Below are 16,222 nucleotides of genomic sequence, written 5' to 3'. Positions count from 1 at the left end.
GCGGAGTCTGTAACCTGAAGCATATGTAAGCCGAGGTACAGTGGTGCCTCGCAAGATGAAAAGAATCCGTTCTGTGATTCTCTTCGTCTAGCGGTTTTTTCGTCTTGCGAAGCAAGCCCATTGAAGGATTAGCGGATTAGTGCTATTAGCGGCTTTTAGCGGCTTATCTGCTGATCGGATCAGCTGATAAGCGGCTTAGAAAAAGGGGGGGGGAGGAAAAAAACCCAGCAGTAACTCGCAAGACATTGTCGTCTTGCGAAGCAAGCCCATAGGAAATTCGTTTTGCGAAGCACCTCCAAAACGGAAAACTCTTTCGTCTAGCGAGTTTTCCGTCTTGCGAGGCATTCGTCTTGCGGGGCACCACTGTACCACTGTATATGGTAAACACTGACATGCAGGCCAGCTTTGATTTGCTGATAGACTTAAGCAGGAAAGCAGCTGTCAAGGTCCACTGCAATACCAGAAAAGGCATTTCTGGTGTTGTTCAGTCACTTCCTCCATCAAACAGCCCCCAAAGAAGTTCATCCCAATGCTCTCGTTTCCTTCGCACACAGTCCCCATTTTGGGGGGGAAATGCAACTCACTTCGCAAACTAGTGAAGCAGTGGTCGTTTTGCCAACCCCTGGGGGGCCAGACAGCAAAGCTGCTTTTGAACTAGCACCGTCGTCTTTGACTCCAAACTTACTGGGTTTTGCTGCAGGGAAAAGAGAGGGAAGCTTTAGCCAACCATGTCATATAACAGCCAAGAGGAAAACAAGCAACAGTTTAACAAGATTGTTCAATGAAACAGAAACAAAGCAGTTTCAAAACAAAAAAAAAACCCAATGCTTTACAAATCCAACGAAGGGAGTGCCATGTTGAACATCTCTGCCCATCCCAAAATTATTTTTAAAAATCCAGATGTAGAAAACCAGGCTACATGTGCTAGTGTTTTCAGTAAGTCTTTTCGTTTTACATGAGATAGTATCTAAATGCCACCTTCAGAACCTGCAGTAGTAAAACAGGATGCAAGTATTTAAAATGAATAAACTATCCACATGCAAGCCTCCATTTTCAATCTAAGGTTGTACAGTCCCAACAGGGGCACACAATTATTCTGAATATGCAGATCAGTTCTTAACGCCAGAAAAAAATGAACTTTTTAAAAAAAACACTGCAGAATTCAAGCAAATTTACTCTGAAATGTCTGTGGGTTTTCTATCCGTTTGAAATGGCAAGGTATTAAAGGGTTTTTTTCAAAAGCAAAACTGAGCCTGTAAACCTATAAATACCTAATAAGACTTAAACTTCATGTTAGATTTAAGTTGCTTCAACTGTAAAGAATGTCCTCAGCCAGACTTGCTTCAAGGGCAACGCTGAAACATGGTTTGTGTTCCTTAAACCAAATTAAATACAGTTGATGTGTTAAGCTGGGAAGCTAATTAGAAAACCCTGTTTATAAATAGCTTTACTGGAGTGAAACCATTAATACTGGCTCACTGAACGCAGTACTGTATCTACAAACATTGGCTGGGGCAGTAAGAGAGTTGTGTGGGGTAGCAGCTATGGACTCCTTGGGAGGGGAAGGGAACACACTACAAAAGCAAAATTCTGACTCAGTTGTACGCTAACATTGCAATGACCAGATCCAGAACATTAACAGATTAAAATAAAACCAGGTTTCAATGCTATCTGTCAACTAGCTACGGTTTGGCATTAAGATGTCCTGTGTAAATGTAATATACATCATCAAGACCCTGGAAAAAGGTGTCAAGTTCCAGAAGAATCATTTATTGCACAATTACCGTGTTTGTCCTGCGAAATATTCCTGTGCCAGTTTCGAAGCCAACGTAGGAGTTTATTGGCACAGCTTTGGTCGCCTTGTTGCCCAATGATTGTTTTAAGGGATGTGGGCTTGTATTTGTCCACCCATAGTAACACCTCGGCTCCACCTTTACTGCCTTTTTGAATTGGGCTCCCAGCATCCTTCGGATCCTTTTTCTCTGGCGCTTTCAGATCAAAGTCCAGACCTCTCCTTGCTTCCATTGTTTGCTTTTTGGGAGATCTGACGGTATTGTCCTTTTCAGGAGTGACTTTTTTCTTTTTGGGTTCACTCTCTCTAGTCGGAGGGCTAATTTTTCTTCTTTCCGCTTCAGCTTTCGGTGGGGTTTTCACACACTTGGATTTGGCCTTCTTTGCCTTGAAAAGGAAAGACGTGCCAGAATTAGCAGGCCTGAGCTCGGAGACAAAAGCTTTCAAATGGTGCTTCTAGGAATTCAGGGATTCTCAAAAAGATCAGCAACGGGAGCTCACTGGCTTCGATCAGATACAAAACTATAGTTTAAGTATACTAAATCATACTTGAGCGAGCCCTGGGCTTGCTCCAGTCCAGTCATTAGAAGGAGAAAGCTTTTCCTTCGGCTTTCAAGAGAACCACTTTTCAGTTAGGTCTGAACCCTAAACTGTGGTTAAAACCAAATTATGGTTTATTATGTCCCTTTATGGCTACCAGGGACACTGCAAAAAAAAAAAAAGTTGGCTGCCTCCACAGCAGTCGTCCATTTCTCCATACAATTACCAGGAAGGGGTGGCATATCATAATGTACAATGGCTTCCGGGGACTTTTAAATTAGAAGTTTTAAACAAGTGTGACAAAGTGTGAGGCTGTTTCAGGATTTTTCCTAAAATCCACACAGATGGCACAGATTTACTAGTCTCATGTGCACATGTTCATGTGCAAGGGACACACATCGAATTAAGATTATTTTCTCCAACCCTAATTACAATAGAATACCTATTCTGTCAGATGGATAACCTTTTTTAAAAAAATCACTATACATGGCAATAACATTAAGTCTCAGTGTCAGCACACAAACTAGGAGGTTATTCATCCACTTTTAGTTGGGTTTTTTGGTCTCTGCTGTGTAAGGAAAGAGGAGAAAACCCAAAGATTTCTTTAATTTTTCTGCTCAGCTTGGAAGACGACTTTTTCTTGTGAACACGGCTTGCGAGGAAAGGATAGAGCACCCACTCGCCCTGGAAAAATGCTGCAATCTAATTCACAGCCCCCACCCCATGAGCCCACAGTCCTTCTAAAGGCTGTGCAACAACACAACGCCAAGAAATGTGATATTGAATCTTCTAGCATCAAGCATTCTTTGGCCTTGAGGTTATTCAAAAGAACAACTACTTCTGCAATTAAAAAGAGAATTAAGAGAATGTTGTCAATTAAAGCTAATTTGTACAAACCTCTGCTTCAGCTGCCACTTCATACTTTGACTTCTTGCCTGGCATACTCCGAATCAGGTCAAATAAACCATCTTCATCAATTATTTTTGTCCCTAAAGCTAAGGCCTATAAGAGAAGCCAAAGTCGGCAGTTATTCACATTTATAGCGCTCAGTGTCAGAAAGTAGCACAATCGCACCCAGCTAACATGTTCAAATGCACCAGATGTAGAACCTGGTTAAGCAAATAAAATATACCTGAAATCAGAGGTCTCCACTAATTATTTCCTCACCTCAACAAGCAACCTTCAGCTCTAGAAGAAGAGAATTTGTCTATCACAAAGATCTGGCCTCATATTGCTGAGGCTGAAAGCCTTTGAGTCTAAGAGCTATATTGTTGATAGTGCTAACAAAATGGAACTCAGAAAAAGGCCGTTTCACTGAATGCAGGATACATTTAAAGCTGTAACCCTAAGCACATTTATTTGGAAGTGCCCTTGAATTTAGTGTAAACACACTGAGGGGTGCACTTTGTATCGGGCAGCTGCAAGGTGACAATTGTACTTAACTAAAGTAGCGCAGGAGTGAGGAGGAATGCTTATTTCCAATAATGTACAATACAATGTACTGGATGGATATCTCTATAGATAGACAGATAGATAGACAGATAGATAGACAGATAGATAGATAGATAGATAGATAGATAGATAGATAGATAGACAGACAGACAGATAGACAGACAGACAGATAAGATAATTTATTATGGTTGGAGAGTAGCTTATAAAACACATTTGGGAGTACAATCCCAGAAAGAAAACAAACAGTTAAAACAATGTACAACAATAAATTTAAAATTTATAAATGTGATAAGCATATAGACACTTAAAACTTTAAGATAAGCTAGTGCACAGATATGACCCAGTTACCCATGGAACAGAGTTTGGGGATTTTCTTCATGAACTAGTTTGAGTCGGGGGATGGTCTGCGCTTACAGATCTTTACCATCTGGTGACCATCGGGTCATCTTATGATCTTTGCCTAACAGGAAAAGGTCGAATTTTTGCTTTTCCGGGAAGTCAGTGAGCCTCACCAGTAGGGGATCAATGGTCTTACTATGTGCCTCTTCATAAAAGGGACATCTAAAGAACAAGTGCTCTGGGCTTCCCATATCTCCCAATGAACAGGCACAGAGTCTCTGGGCATATGGGACTTTTTTAAAGGCTCCTTCCAGGACCATCGAGGGCAGAGCCGAGCTTCTGGCGAGTGTAAAGGCCCTTCTAGCATTTTTGGATACGAGAAAGAAGAGATATGCTTCCGGTGCGGCTATATCTCTCTTGATTTCTCCAATTTTATAGTCGGGGCACCTCGAGCAGTCCTGTTGTCTCTCAGTGTCTATGATTCTTTGCCTGACCGTAGCTTTTGCCTGGCCCAATCCCACACTTAGAAGGGCTTGAGGGGCAAAACCCAGTTTCTGAAGGGTGTTCAGGACTGCTGTCTGCCAGCCTGACTGGAACTGGTCACAGAGGATCAGTGGGGATATTCCTCGGGGGAGCAGATTCAATGTCACCCATTTGTAAACTGATGTTAGGCAGAATATCTCTGTCTGCAAGCGCCAATCCCCCATCCCGGGGTGAAACCATTTCAAACCCTAATGGATTTCCCTCAAACGAACTTCACTGTGTTCCAGAGGGCCTCCAAAAGGAGCCACACAAAACGAGTACAGTGGTACCTTGGTTTCTGAACAGGTTAGTTGTCAAACAAATTGGCTCCTGAACGCCGCAAACCCGGAGGTGTTCCTGTTTGCAAACGTTTTTCGGAAGCCAAACATCAGATGTGGCTTCCAATTGAGTGCAGGAAATTCCTGCAGCCAATCGGAAGCTGCACCTTGGTTTTTCAATGGTTTCGGGAGACAAACAGACTCCCAGAATGGATTAAATTCAAGAATCAAGGTACCACTGTACCCTGCAGAGAGCTGTCTTGAAAGAAAATTAGCACCCCCCCCCCCAAATAAAAACCCCTATTTCAAATAGGCTGGGGTTGTGGTAAGAGTTAATTTTTAAAAGTTTGTTTCATCAAAAGCACTGAAATAACCTTTTTGTTGTATTTAGATTTATTTCATTTTATTTCATAAAATTTATACACTTTTTGACTGTAAAAAAAACCCTCAAAGCAGTTTACGAAACGCTAAAACATGGAGCAGCAGGGGCGGAGCAGCTGCCAATTTGGGGGGGTCGTCTAATATGCCCAATCGCCTAATATGCCGGAATCTACGGTAATTATGAAATTATTGTGAGGTTTAATAAGTTAACTGTTTATATCTGGACAACTTTTCTGCTGTACTTTATTGGAAGGAGAAAAATAATAATTTCCTTAATAACAATTTAAACAATTAATTTAACTAAAACAATAACTTTATAGCATATGTATCCATGTTTGTTAACTGATAAGGCTAAACTATTTTAAGAAAACAACTTAGACTGAGTTTTAGTACACATGAAAAACTTAAAACAAATCCCTATTTCCTGATGAATAGTTTTTGGACTATAATGTAACTTAAATAGAAAACTTTCTTTAGAAAGATTTTTCCTCCAAAAGCATTTTATTTTAAAAATCCAATTTAAATAAAAGAAATCTGATTTAAATCAAAAGAATCCATTTCTAATTGTTGATTGTTTTATCCACCCTGGTTAGTTCCATTCAAACAAACAAACAAACAAACAAACAAACAAACAAACAGTACTTTCACACACAATGTTAGTTCATGCAAATCACTGCCATGAGTTATGGCTGCCTCTTACTACTGATAGCTTCCTGATGTTTGTTTTGGACTCCAGTTCCCATCAGCCCCAGCCAGCATAGCCAATGGTCAGGGATGATGGGAGCCATAGTCTAACACATCTGGAGTAGGTTGGAGAAGAGTTACAGCAATGCCCGTTACTTGGCTTTTTAAAGGATTAAACTTGTATTAGCCAAGATAGTTAAAGGGAACTTTGAGATTCAGAGGCAGTGCACTTCAGAATACCAGGCATGAGAGATAAGCAAGGATAGCCTTTGCCATTGTGCATGGACCAGACATTTCCAAAGGCAGTGCTGGGCGCTGCTGGGGACAGAATATTGGAAAAGATGAACCTTGATCCAATCCAGTGAAGCCATTCTGTTCTCAAGACCAGGACATGGCTTGATAGGAGAAGAGGATACATAGGTCAGGCAGGCAAGAAATCGCTTGTTATGACAAAGCAAGGACTCCATGACCACACGGTAACAACTTACCTTGTCACTCTTGGCTGCACCGCAGTCACGACCCTTCACAAGATAGTCTGTCTTCTTGCTGATATTCCCAGTTACTTTCCCTCCATAGCGCTCAATCAGAGATTTGGCCTCATCGCGTTCAATGGATTCCAAGATGCCTGTGATCACAAACGTCAGGCCTTCAAAGCAATTTTCACCCCCCTAAGGAGAAAAAACGGTGCCAATGGGCAGCATTCGGTTTAAGGCAGTTGACATGAAAGCTACAGCAGCTGTGTTCCAAAGAGAGGAAAAGTAAAAAAGGGCTGTTTGAAAAATGATTTTGTTCTTCATCATGCTGAAATGAAAACTGATCTTTGGCACAGTATAAACATACTGCTGGCTTGCAGAACAGTCTGCAAACCTGAAGACAGCTTTGTCAGCAAATATGCACAATTTCAGCTGTCTGGCCTTAAATGCACATTGATTCTACAGTATCTGGTTAGAATACAGTAGGCCTGGGAGAGAGAGATGAGAAAGTCTAGAAGCAGTTGCTAGGCCCAATACTACTAGAAATACCAATCACTCGTGATATGTTTCTGAAAGAAATGTCTGCACTTACTTGTGGGATCTCCTTAGAGCCAAGCGCTCTGGGGCCTTCACGATTAAGATAGCTTCTATAAGCTTGATAGTTGGCTCGCTTCTTTTCAGAGTCCTCAGGACTTACAGACTTTGAAAAGAAAAATCACATGGCAATCAGGTTCCACCCAGTTCAAATAATGTAAAGAGATGAGCAAACATTAATAGAGATAAACCCAAATACAAATTATTTGTACACCAATCATTTAGGATAAGTTTGAACACACTTCTGGTATGTTAATCTTCACTCAAATTAAGGCCTACCTATTTTTAAAAAAACAGTTCAGTTTCTTCAAGGACTGATGCTACTCTTCCATGCTCCCTGAAGAGCAAAAAAATACAAGAAGCTGGACACACAAACTCTTGTGTGTTGAGCAGCTGATCAAGCACTCTGCCCATTCTGAGCAATGTCTTCGGTGCACAGAATTGTGCAAAAAAAAAAGCTATAAACAGAAGGTGGCTAAAATGGACTGTCATCTCTGAAGCTTGTCCAAAGCCAGTTCACAACAGAGATGAAATTGATGTTGGAACTGAAATCTCCCCTGCACCCCAATACAGCCCTATATTATTCACGCTATAGTGTTGACAGCAGGGAGTGCGCTGAAGAGCACACTGTAATAGGGATTGAGGATACCCAGCCTGTTCAGCTAAATTCTAAATCCTTGCCTGGCAAAAAGCATCAGACACAAGACCACTAATCCGTTGAAAGTACAGTATGGGCACACTTATTGGGACACTGGAACTACAAGGGGAGAGACCAAAAAACCCCATTTATTCTTCACTTGGCCTGAGCTCTCTGAACAAATAGGTAGGCTAGTGATATGCATGCAAACCAGATCAATGTATGATATTTAAACTGGACACAAAGGAATTTGAGGTCATTTTAATCTGTCTTAGTATTTTAACTTTTGCATGCTTTAGAGCATGGCTGTGAATTTTTCTTGATTTTACTGTTTTCTCTTTTGAGGTTTTTCACAATCAAACAGTGTATAAATTTTATGAAATAAACAGATAAATCTGTTGTTTACTACGTTTATGCAGCGTCTTGTAACATATATTCTCTGTGTGACATAACAATTAAAATACAACACAAAACAATTAAAATACCATCAGACCATATGGCATGAAGCTATTTAAAAGACCCGGGTAAATGGGAGGGATCCTCAGCTGGCAAAGATTGCACGGGGCAAAGCTTTCTGGGAAGGCTGTTCCCACAACAAGGGGGACCCCCAAAAATACCTTCTTCCTGGTGGTTCCCCCCCCCACTTCATTTGGTGGGGACACTCAAAGCAGGGCCTCTGAAGGCAACCCTTATTTTTTGATAGGTACATATGGGGAACGGCCATCTCTGAGCAAATTTTGTTCTAAGCTTTTTAGGACATTCTAGGTTAAAGCAACACTTCCAAGTTTGGCCTAGAAATGCACAGAATAAGATGGTTCTTATTCTGAACCATCTTCAGTTTCTGAACCATTTTTAAAAGCAGGTCCATGTTTAAATATATTACAATAGTCTAAATAGGATCTTACCAGAGCCAAGCCATTACCATCCAGGTCAAAATAAAAAAATTCCTTCCAATAGCACCTTAAAGACCAACTAAGTTAGTTCTTGGTATGAGCTTTCGTGTGCATGCACACTTCTTCAGATACCAGGTCAAGTCACAGCTGGTGTTATTAGCCAAGGTGATAAAAGGCAGTTTCAGCCACAGAAATCACTTAGGCCTCTAATGACAGTACTGGGTAAATAAGTACCCCTAAACTGAAAGCCAAATTATTTTTGGGAGTGTGACCTCACCTAGAACAGGCTGCCCAGCATTCAGCCAGATGGATGACCCACCAACCAATTCCATCTTGTCTGGAATTGCATCCCAGCTTGTTTGTCTTCATCCAGTCCACTACCATGCCAAGGCATTGGTTCAATCCATGTCAGGCCACACAAGACCTTTCAAGTTCCATCAACATGCATTCAAAATAATGATGAAATCTGCAGTTCCTAAAGTGTGGTCTTCAAACCTACCTTAGATTTGGGGGGAGTAACCTTCTCCTTTCTTGGTGTCTCCTCTGATAAAACCGACTTTACTTTTGGAGTCCTACTTTCATTTTTTATCGTTTCTCCTTTTGGAGTTCCATTTTCTACTTTAATACTTTCTGATTTCTGCTTCAGCACAGCCAGCTTGGAACTTGGCTTTGAGGGCAGCACCTTATTCCCCAAATCCTTCCTCTCTTTACTAATGGAAGACTCAGGGTGCTGACTCCATGTTTTTGTACTTTCTGAGCAAACCTGGTCCTTTGCAGAATTAGGTCTTGTGTCCACAGTTGAACTGGCAGGTTTTACTGGGGAGAGAAGAACATGTTGCAGATTAAAAATTAGTGCTACCACCTCAGCCTTGAAAGTTAAACTACTATTTTGCTGGACAAAAATTACCTTTAGGAGCCTGTTTATGTTTTTCTGCTTCAACTGGACTAGTTTTGACTGTTGAAGTTATCTGTTTCTCTTCTGGATCTTTTCGAGGCTAAAAGACATGTGCTCATGAATAACTATTATGATGAAGCTATTGCAAATAGGAAATAGGAATCTATTTTTGTAAATAAACTATCAGTCTGAATCATTTTAAGATGATGTCCAATTCTTTTGTTGAGTTTTAAATAAGCTAAATACAAACTGCAAAGTATTTTAAACAGTCTATATTTAAAACTCAGTAAAACAAATAGGACATTAACAGATGGACATTAACAGATTTACACTTAAGATGTTTAGGGAAGTTTTTAATGTTTAATGTTTTAGCGTGTTTTTAATAGTCTGTTGGGAGCCACCCAGAGTGGCTGGGGCAACCCAGTCAGGTGGGTGGCAAATAAATAATAAAACTGTTGTTGTTGTATATGGGGTGGAATATTTTAAAGTGTGGTGACACTGTCCTTTAAAATTCAGGCTTATTGGCAGAAAGTGACAAGAGATTATCACAAAATCATAGTCACCATTGAGTGCACCCATCCCAATCAAAACAAGATTGTGCTCATGCAACACAAGGTCATCAGATGAACTTCTGTATTGACACATTCATCTCTACTGCATGAATCATTTGAAGCTATGGCCTACGACATGCAGCAGAATTTGGCTTCGACCGGAGGTCTGTCTGATGAGCGTAGGACAGGAGTTGGCAACCAAGCCAAACCTCTGCAATAGTCCTCAACTTGGGTCCATCAGGAAGAAGAGTTTGGAAGAGGCACACAAAGAGAAACAGGCTCTTTCTCAAAATAAAGAAACACGCCAGAGATAACAAAGCCTTCCACTGTCATACCCACATCATATACAAGGTGACTATGATCCACTGTCAGATTTCCACTTGCACCCACCGATTGTGAAGTAGTTGCACAGAACAACCAGTTCGTAAGATGTTACCTTTTTCTTCTTTGGTGTTTCATCCAGCATGGCCAGAGTTCTGGCAAATTCTTCATCTTCATGCAGTTGCCTCTCCAACTGAAAGAAGGGATTAATGCATCACAATTGGTATTGATAAGTAAACGGACACTGCTAAAAATCAGAGGATTACTATGCTACCTAAACTAGGGATGTTACTGAACTTTGTAATTCATTGCCTTGGAATATAAAACTTCCTTGCCATTGATGATTCTTCATCAACTCAATTTGACTGCAATTCAAGGCAGAGAAGAACCATGTTCCTCTTGCCACCAACAATGGTCCCAGATTGACATATTGCTGCTATGGTAGTAAGCCAAGCACCAGCAATGCTGGGCAATGTAAATCAAAGTGGTCTTCACCAAGTGCTGGGAAAACTACAATTGCGACACCTGGCTTGTTGCTTAAGTAGCACGAAATAGGAAGGTATACCTGCAGATCAGTGATGGGACGGAGTGTGAAGGGGTGCTTGGGGAAGGAATTGGACTATGTCACAGTCCTATGGTCTGATTTAACTCATTGGCTCAGAAGAATACAACTTCCCCCCTTTTTGAGGAGGCAAGATAATTATCCCAGCATTTTTTGAGCCAATCTAAGGAAAACCAAAGAGGGGAGGAAGTACTGCTCATGGATAAATTTAAATCAAGCGTTAGCTAACCACCACTACACCACAAATAATTTCATCTAATCCTTCTTGCAAGTAGCAATATTAAGTCAGTTAGCTGGCATTTATAAATAAGACACATCAGGTCCTCCAGCTCCTCAACTGCAACCCCACCCATTTTTGGTACAACCTGCCTGAAATTGTCAGAGGAAAGTTCGCCAAGGCCGTGCCCACTTTCACCCTAAATGTGTCACACTGTGATTTTACTGTGCAGGCTATGAGAGCAGAAGTGCAGATTCCTTTTCAGTATGAGGAACATGCTTCCTCATGGCAACCTTCTAGGGCATGAATACCAGTGGTGGGCATGGCTAGAGGCTAAAAGCTGGTGTAGCAACAGACGGGGCTCTTGCCTTGCACGACAGGATACAGTCAAGCCATGCAAAATTCAGATATTTCTAGGCAAGTATCTATCTATCCATGCAAGTAAGAAGCACCATCACACTTAAGGACACATTCAAGCCAAGCAGAAGCACACAAGGAAGGGATTAAGCAGGACCAGTGAGGGGTATGCCCTGGAGAGAGTCTCAAGGGCCAGGCAGAGAGGGCTGAGGGCCACATTTTGTCCCTTGGTCTGAAGTTCCCCACCCCTCGTATAACACAACACTTCCTCAACCCATTTCAAAAAGCTATTTTCTGAAATGGCTTTCTTTCCTAGAACAAATATGCACTCAAGTTTCAGTCAAATACAATAAGGAAAAAACAAGTGAATTTCTCCTTCATTCCGCCCTTAATGCAATAAATACAGCATTTGCTGCATCCTGCTATTATCAAATATCGTTTCTTAAGAGGGAAGCTAATTTGTTCTTGCCAAGAGATTTATTGATAAGAGCTGTTCTGCACACATTACACAAATCCAATCTTTTGGCAACAATGAGATCAAAACTTGCCTCAACGCATGATTCAGACAGATAACTTTATAAGCAGAAGAGTGCCACAGGGTTTACTTTTATGCAATTGTGAGCCACAGAAGGATATTTGGACCAATGAATAGCATTAATCTTTCTTGTTTGCCGTATGAAGCTGAATGCAGACAGGCCCAGCAGCAAAAGCGGAAGTCAGGCAAAGAAGTGAAAAGTTCCCATCTAAAGTGCCTTGGATCATTATCATTTTCTTTTTAAAAGATCTTAAACTACACTAAAACTAAACCACTGTTCCAAATTATCAATTTCTTTAACATTCTATTTAAACATGGCATACATAGTTGAGTATTTAAAATGCATAGAGAATGTTCATTTTCAGTGAACAGGATGGCTTTTTATCTTCAGTGAAATCCTGATAATCTACAGCTTCTATATTTCACTATGAAATGCTCAAGTTTCTAACACTGTACTCTGACTGGTAGCAGCTATTGGTGTGGCTGTGCCAGGAAAAGTCCCCTTTCCTCTTACAGTTGTGGGGAGCTACAGGATGAAATGCTGGAAAAAAAAACTTCTAACTGTGCCAATGCAGCCAGTGCAGAAAGCTATGATCAGCCTGCCTCCAAGTCAAAACAAGTATATATAAAATTTCCAGAGTTTCACATCTTGCATATTTTTTCAAATATTGTATTTTCAGTCGATTTCCACTTAGCATAGGATATTTTCCATCATGGTCCAGAGACTGCTCTTGGGTCACCTACTCTTAACAGTTTCAGAACACCTCTGGAGGCCTTAAATCTCTGTGCAAGACCAGACCACCCAGATCTCACCCAAGAGTGCAACTACACCACTTGTGGTTTTCAATAATTAATAATAATAATAATAATAATTTTTATTTATACCCCGCCCTCCCTAGCCAAGGCCAGGCTCAGGGCGGCTAACCACCAATAATAAAATTGGCAGGGCTGGCTAGTTCATAGGTTGCAGCTGTCCCCCCACAGTCTACAACAGGGAAACACCAAGTAAGAGTAAAACTTCCTCTCAGCTTAGCAAATACTTTCCAAATATGCTTATGAAGCTAACCAGTCAAGGCTACCCACGAGAGCCAACCACTTTTTTAAAAAAAGCCTCCCCTTATCAAGGGAATAATTTCCTTTGAAGATAGCATGACTGTGCAAGGACTTTCTCTAGTCTGGGAGGCACAACCTTTGTCCTATACAGGTCTTTACAGTCTTAGATGGTTACAGAATTAAATAAAGAGCACAGGAGTCTATCTTCTTTTATCCTATGTTAACCCTAGAACTAAATACTGTGTCTTATTCATGTGGGTGGCAATATCTATGGTGGGACAAGGCAATTTCTTATTTGTTGTGACCACTCCATGTTGAGAACTACTACTAGGGTCTAGAAAGAAGAATCAAATTAAATCGAGAAAGGGGAAGAAGGAAGCGGAAAGAAGATTCAACCTAGAAAAATGCTATAGAAAAGGGAAGGTTCAGCAGGAATGGCTGTACTGCAACAAAACAGGCAAGAGGAGCCTTTCATATTTGTTATCGAGGGAAACTGTGCTAAAAAAGCCAGAGAAGTGCACATGCTTATTTGTCTGTCATTACCTCTGTATTCTCTTCAAGCTGTAGCTGCCTGGCGACAGCCTCATCATCTAGTGTGGGATCCCTGCTTTGTGACAGCTGCACCGCAAAGAGAGAAGAATCACAGGGGAGCTCGCAGTGAACCCATTACTTAGACAAGCATCATGGAATAATGAATGAGAAGAAAAATCATAAAGCCTCAACCTAAATGCCTGTGCTTAAAACAAGAAGCAAGTGGAACAGGAATTGTACAGGGAGGAAATCTAATTCTAGGCGATAAAGCAATATTTCAGAGAACTTAATGGCAAGAATATTGATCACATATTTTAGTGTGCTGGCACATTGATTCTGGACATTTGTCACATTTTATTGCACAACAATACCACGTCCCATAGGCAGACACCAAAAAACTGGGCACAGACAAGGAAGTGAGAATTAAGGGCTTTGCTTTCCTCTTCTTTTTGACTGGCACAGACTCAAAGCGCATGGTACTTCGACACTGGAAAGTCAGCACAACAAATGGACTAATGTTTTGCATTCCTTGCCCCAATCTGAATTGGCCTTGTATCAACATGAGTGTAAAGAGGACAGATATGAAAGCATCTGGTCAGCTTGTCTTGAGATTTATGGCCAATGGTTGTCGGTAGCAGACACTGGTCAGAGTCACACCATACATTTAAAGCATTCTTGTATCACTTTTAAAAGTCATGAAGGATCCTGGGAACTGTAGTTTGTTAAGGGTGCTGGAAGGCCAGAACCCTTAACAAACTACAGTTCACAGGTTTCTCCATGATGGTTACACTGCCATAAAAGCACTTTAAATGCATGATGCAGCTGTGACCATCGTTTCCTATTCCATTTCATGCATCTTAAATGACATAACGCACCTTCCTCATCTCTTATTTGTATCATAATCTCTCTCCTTTTAAAACAGTTACTCTCTTTATATAGGGAGCAGTCTCCCTCATTTTCCTTAATCTGACATTACGTGGCAAACTGCCATTTCCAAAATCCACTTAAGATGCTCTTCTCACACCCTACTAAAAGGAAGTCTAGATGAAATGGACCACACACCAATAGTTTACTCATGAAGTTCATGAACTTTTCTGCTCATAAACAGACATCAGCTGGAAGAGTCATCCTCTTGCATTACTCACTTCTTTTCGTTTGCTTGACACCAGTTTCTTCTCTGATCGCTGAATGCTACCAGTTCCAAAGTAATCGATTACAGAGGTTGGTGTCAGTTTTACTGGGGATAGGGGTTTATTTTTCAGTTTTGATTTGGGATCAGTCTTTGATGCTCCAGGTGTCCCAAAACGAATAGCCACAGATGTCCCATTTTCCTTGGGTTTGGGAGCGACCTTCTTATTAACAAAGTCCTCTTCTTCATCTGCATGCCGAAAGAAAGAAAGAAAGAAAGAAAGAAAGAAAGAAAGAAAGAAAGAAATTTAATTACTCCTCAGCACCGAAACACCAACCTGAAAGTAATGTTTCCTTACTATGGAAATATATACAGTATATTAAAAAAAGGAAAGAACCCGGCGTCTCAACCTGGTATTAGGGTTCTCTCAACCATTTCCCCCTCACAGAAAGAAAAATATTTTCTTGGGTATGGCTTTGGAAGATAGACCCTATGCAAAAAAGATGGGAGATTATCTCCATCTATTTGCACAGGTGCTGCTTTTAGAGGCTGCACCCTGAAAAATTGCTGCACGAAGTGCGTGACTCCACTCTGCACAATGACCTGTGGTCCAAAGGGTCTTTGGTAGTTAATGGCTGTTGGGTCTCTAGCAGGGTTTATACCATATGCAGCCTTTCAAAACAGGGGTAAAAGGGGAAATCTTGTCTGCCACGCATTTAAATCTGGGTGCTTTCAATGTTCACATCTCCCCTGCAGAGACCTTGATCAAGCCCACGAAGCTCATTCCCAGGCCTGACCCCGACAACCTTTAGTGACATTTCAAGAACCAAGCTAAAGTCCACATTGAACAGCTGTGTCTTTGGCAGCAATCATTTCTGTGCTGAAAATGAAGCGCAGCCCGTCCTGAACGTGGAGATCCTTCCTGTGACACTAAACCTCTTTGCTTGGTCATCACCCTGTTCTCAATGCTATGTGAGCAGGCCTTTTCCTCCAGAGATGCAAGAATTGCAAATTATACAACCCTCTTATCTGAAGAGAAATGTTAAAACCCTGAGCTGCAATAAAAACATAAAACTGATCAACTGAATCTGTTTAAATATTAGTCCCATTTTATTACTTCTCCAGAGAAATTAAAACAAACACGGACATGTCTTCATATCACAGCAACAGCCATCCTGGCTACTGCGTCTTGCTGCCCATACACTATGATCATAAAAATAGCACGTGTAATTCCTAATACAGTAACTTGTATTAAAACCGCTGAACCAGCTTCCAGGGCAGAAGAGCCAGTGAATCCTTTGGTATATGAGAATCACAAAGATTTTATTCTGCTCTCTGTGAACTTTGCTTTCAGTGTTGCAGAATTTCCAGTTTCCAATAACCACCAGGGTCCTTTCTCAAAAATCTTCCATGATCAGTACTGTAATGAAAGTCTGACCTGGCAAATAGCAAGCAGTTTTGTTGAAAAACAAAGCTACCCACCAACT

General features: G+C 41.0%; 1 protein-coding gene and 1 long non-coding RNA gene across 4 annotated transcripts in view; one reads left to right on the top strand and one right to left on the bottom strand.

Annotated features, from left to right (window-relative positions):
• LOC310686438 overlaps positions 1–16,222 on the top strand; it is a 425,293-nt gene that overhangs the window by 286,614 nt on the left and 122,457 nt on the right. The gene's annotated exons all lie outside the window — the stretch shown is intronic.
• RFC1 (replication factor C subunit 1) overlaps positions 1–16,222 on the bottom strand; it is a 41,096-nt gene that overhangs the window by 13,072 nt on the left and 11,802 nt on the right. For 2 of the 3 annotated variants that reach the window (XM_083459802.1, XM_083459804.1), the window contains exons 5-14: positions 14,752–14,984; positions 13,619–13,693; positions 10,467–10,544; positions 9,492–9,579; positions 9,084–9,400; positions 7,053–7,160; positions 6,476–6,655; positions 3,229–3,333; positions 1,785–2,178; positions 585–694 (exon numbers count right to left, since the gene is read on the bottom strand). In XM_083459802.1, the coding sequence (XP_083315928.1) occupies positions 585–694; positions 1,785–2,178; positions 3,229–3,333; positions 6,476–6,655; positions 7,053–7,160; positions 9,084–9,400; positions 9,492–9,579; positions 10,467–10,544; positions 13,619–13,693; positions 14,752–14,984 (1,688 nt within the window). The remainder of the gene's footprint in view (positions 1–584; positions 695–1,784; positions 2,179–3,228; positions 3,334–6,475; positions 6,656–7,052; positions 7,161–9,083; positions 9,401–9,491; positions 9,580–10,466; positions 10,545–13,618; positions 13,694–14,751; positions 14,985–16,222) is intronic. The other variant, XM_083459803.1, reaches the window with a different exon arrangement.

The sequence above is a fragment of the Podarcis liolepis genome (genome assembly GCF_965112155.1).
Source record: "Podarcis liolepis genome assembly, chromosome: 9".
In the NCBI taxonomy this organism is placed as follows: domain Eukaryota; kingdom Metazoa; phylum Chordata; class Lepidosauria; order Squamata; family Lacertidae; genus Podarcis; species Podarcis liolepis.
This window is presented reverse-complemented; position numbering and strand designations above follow the sequence as displayed.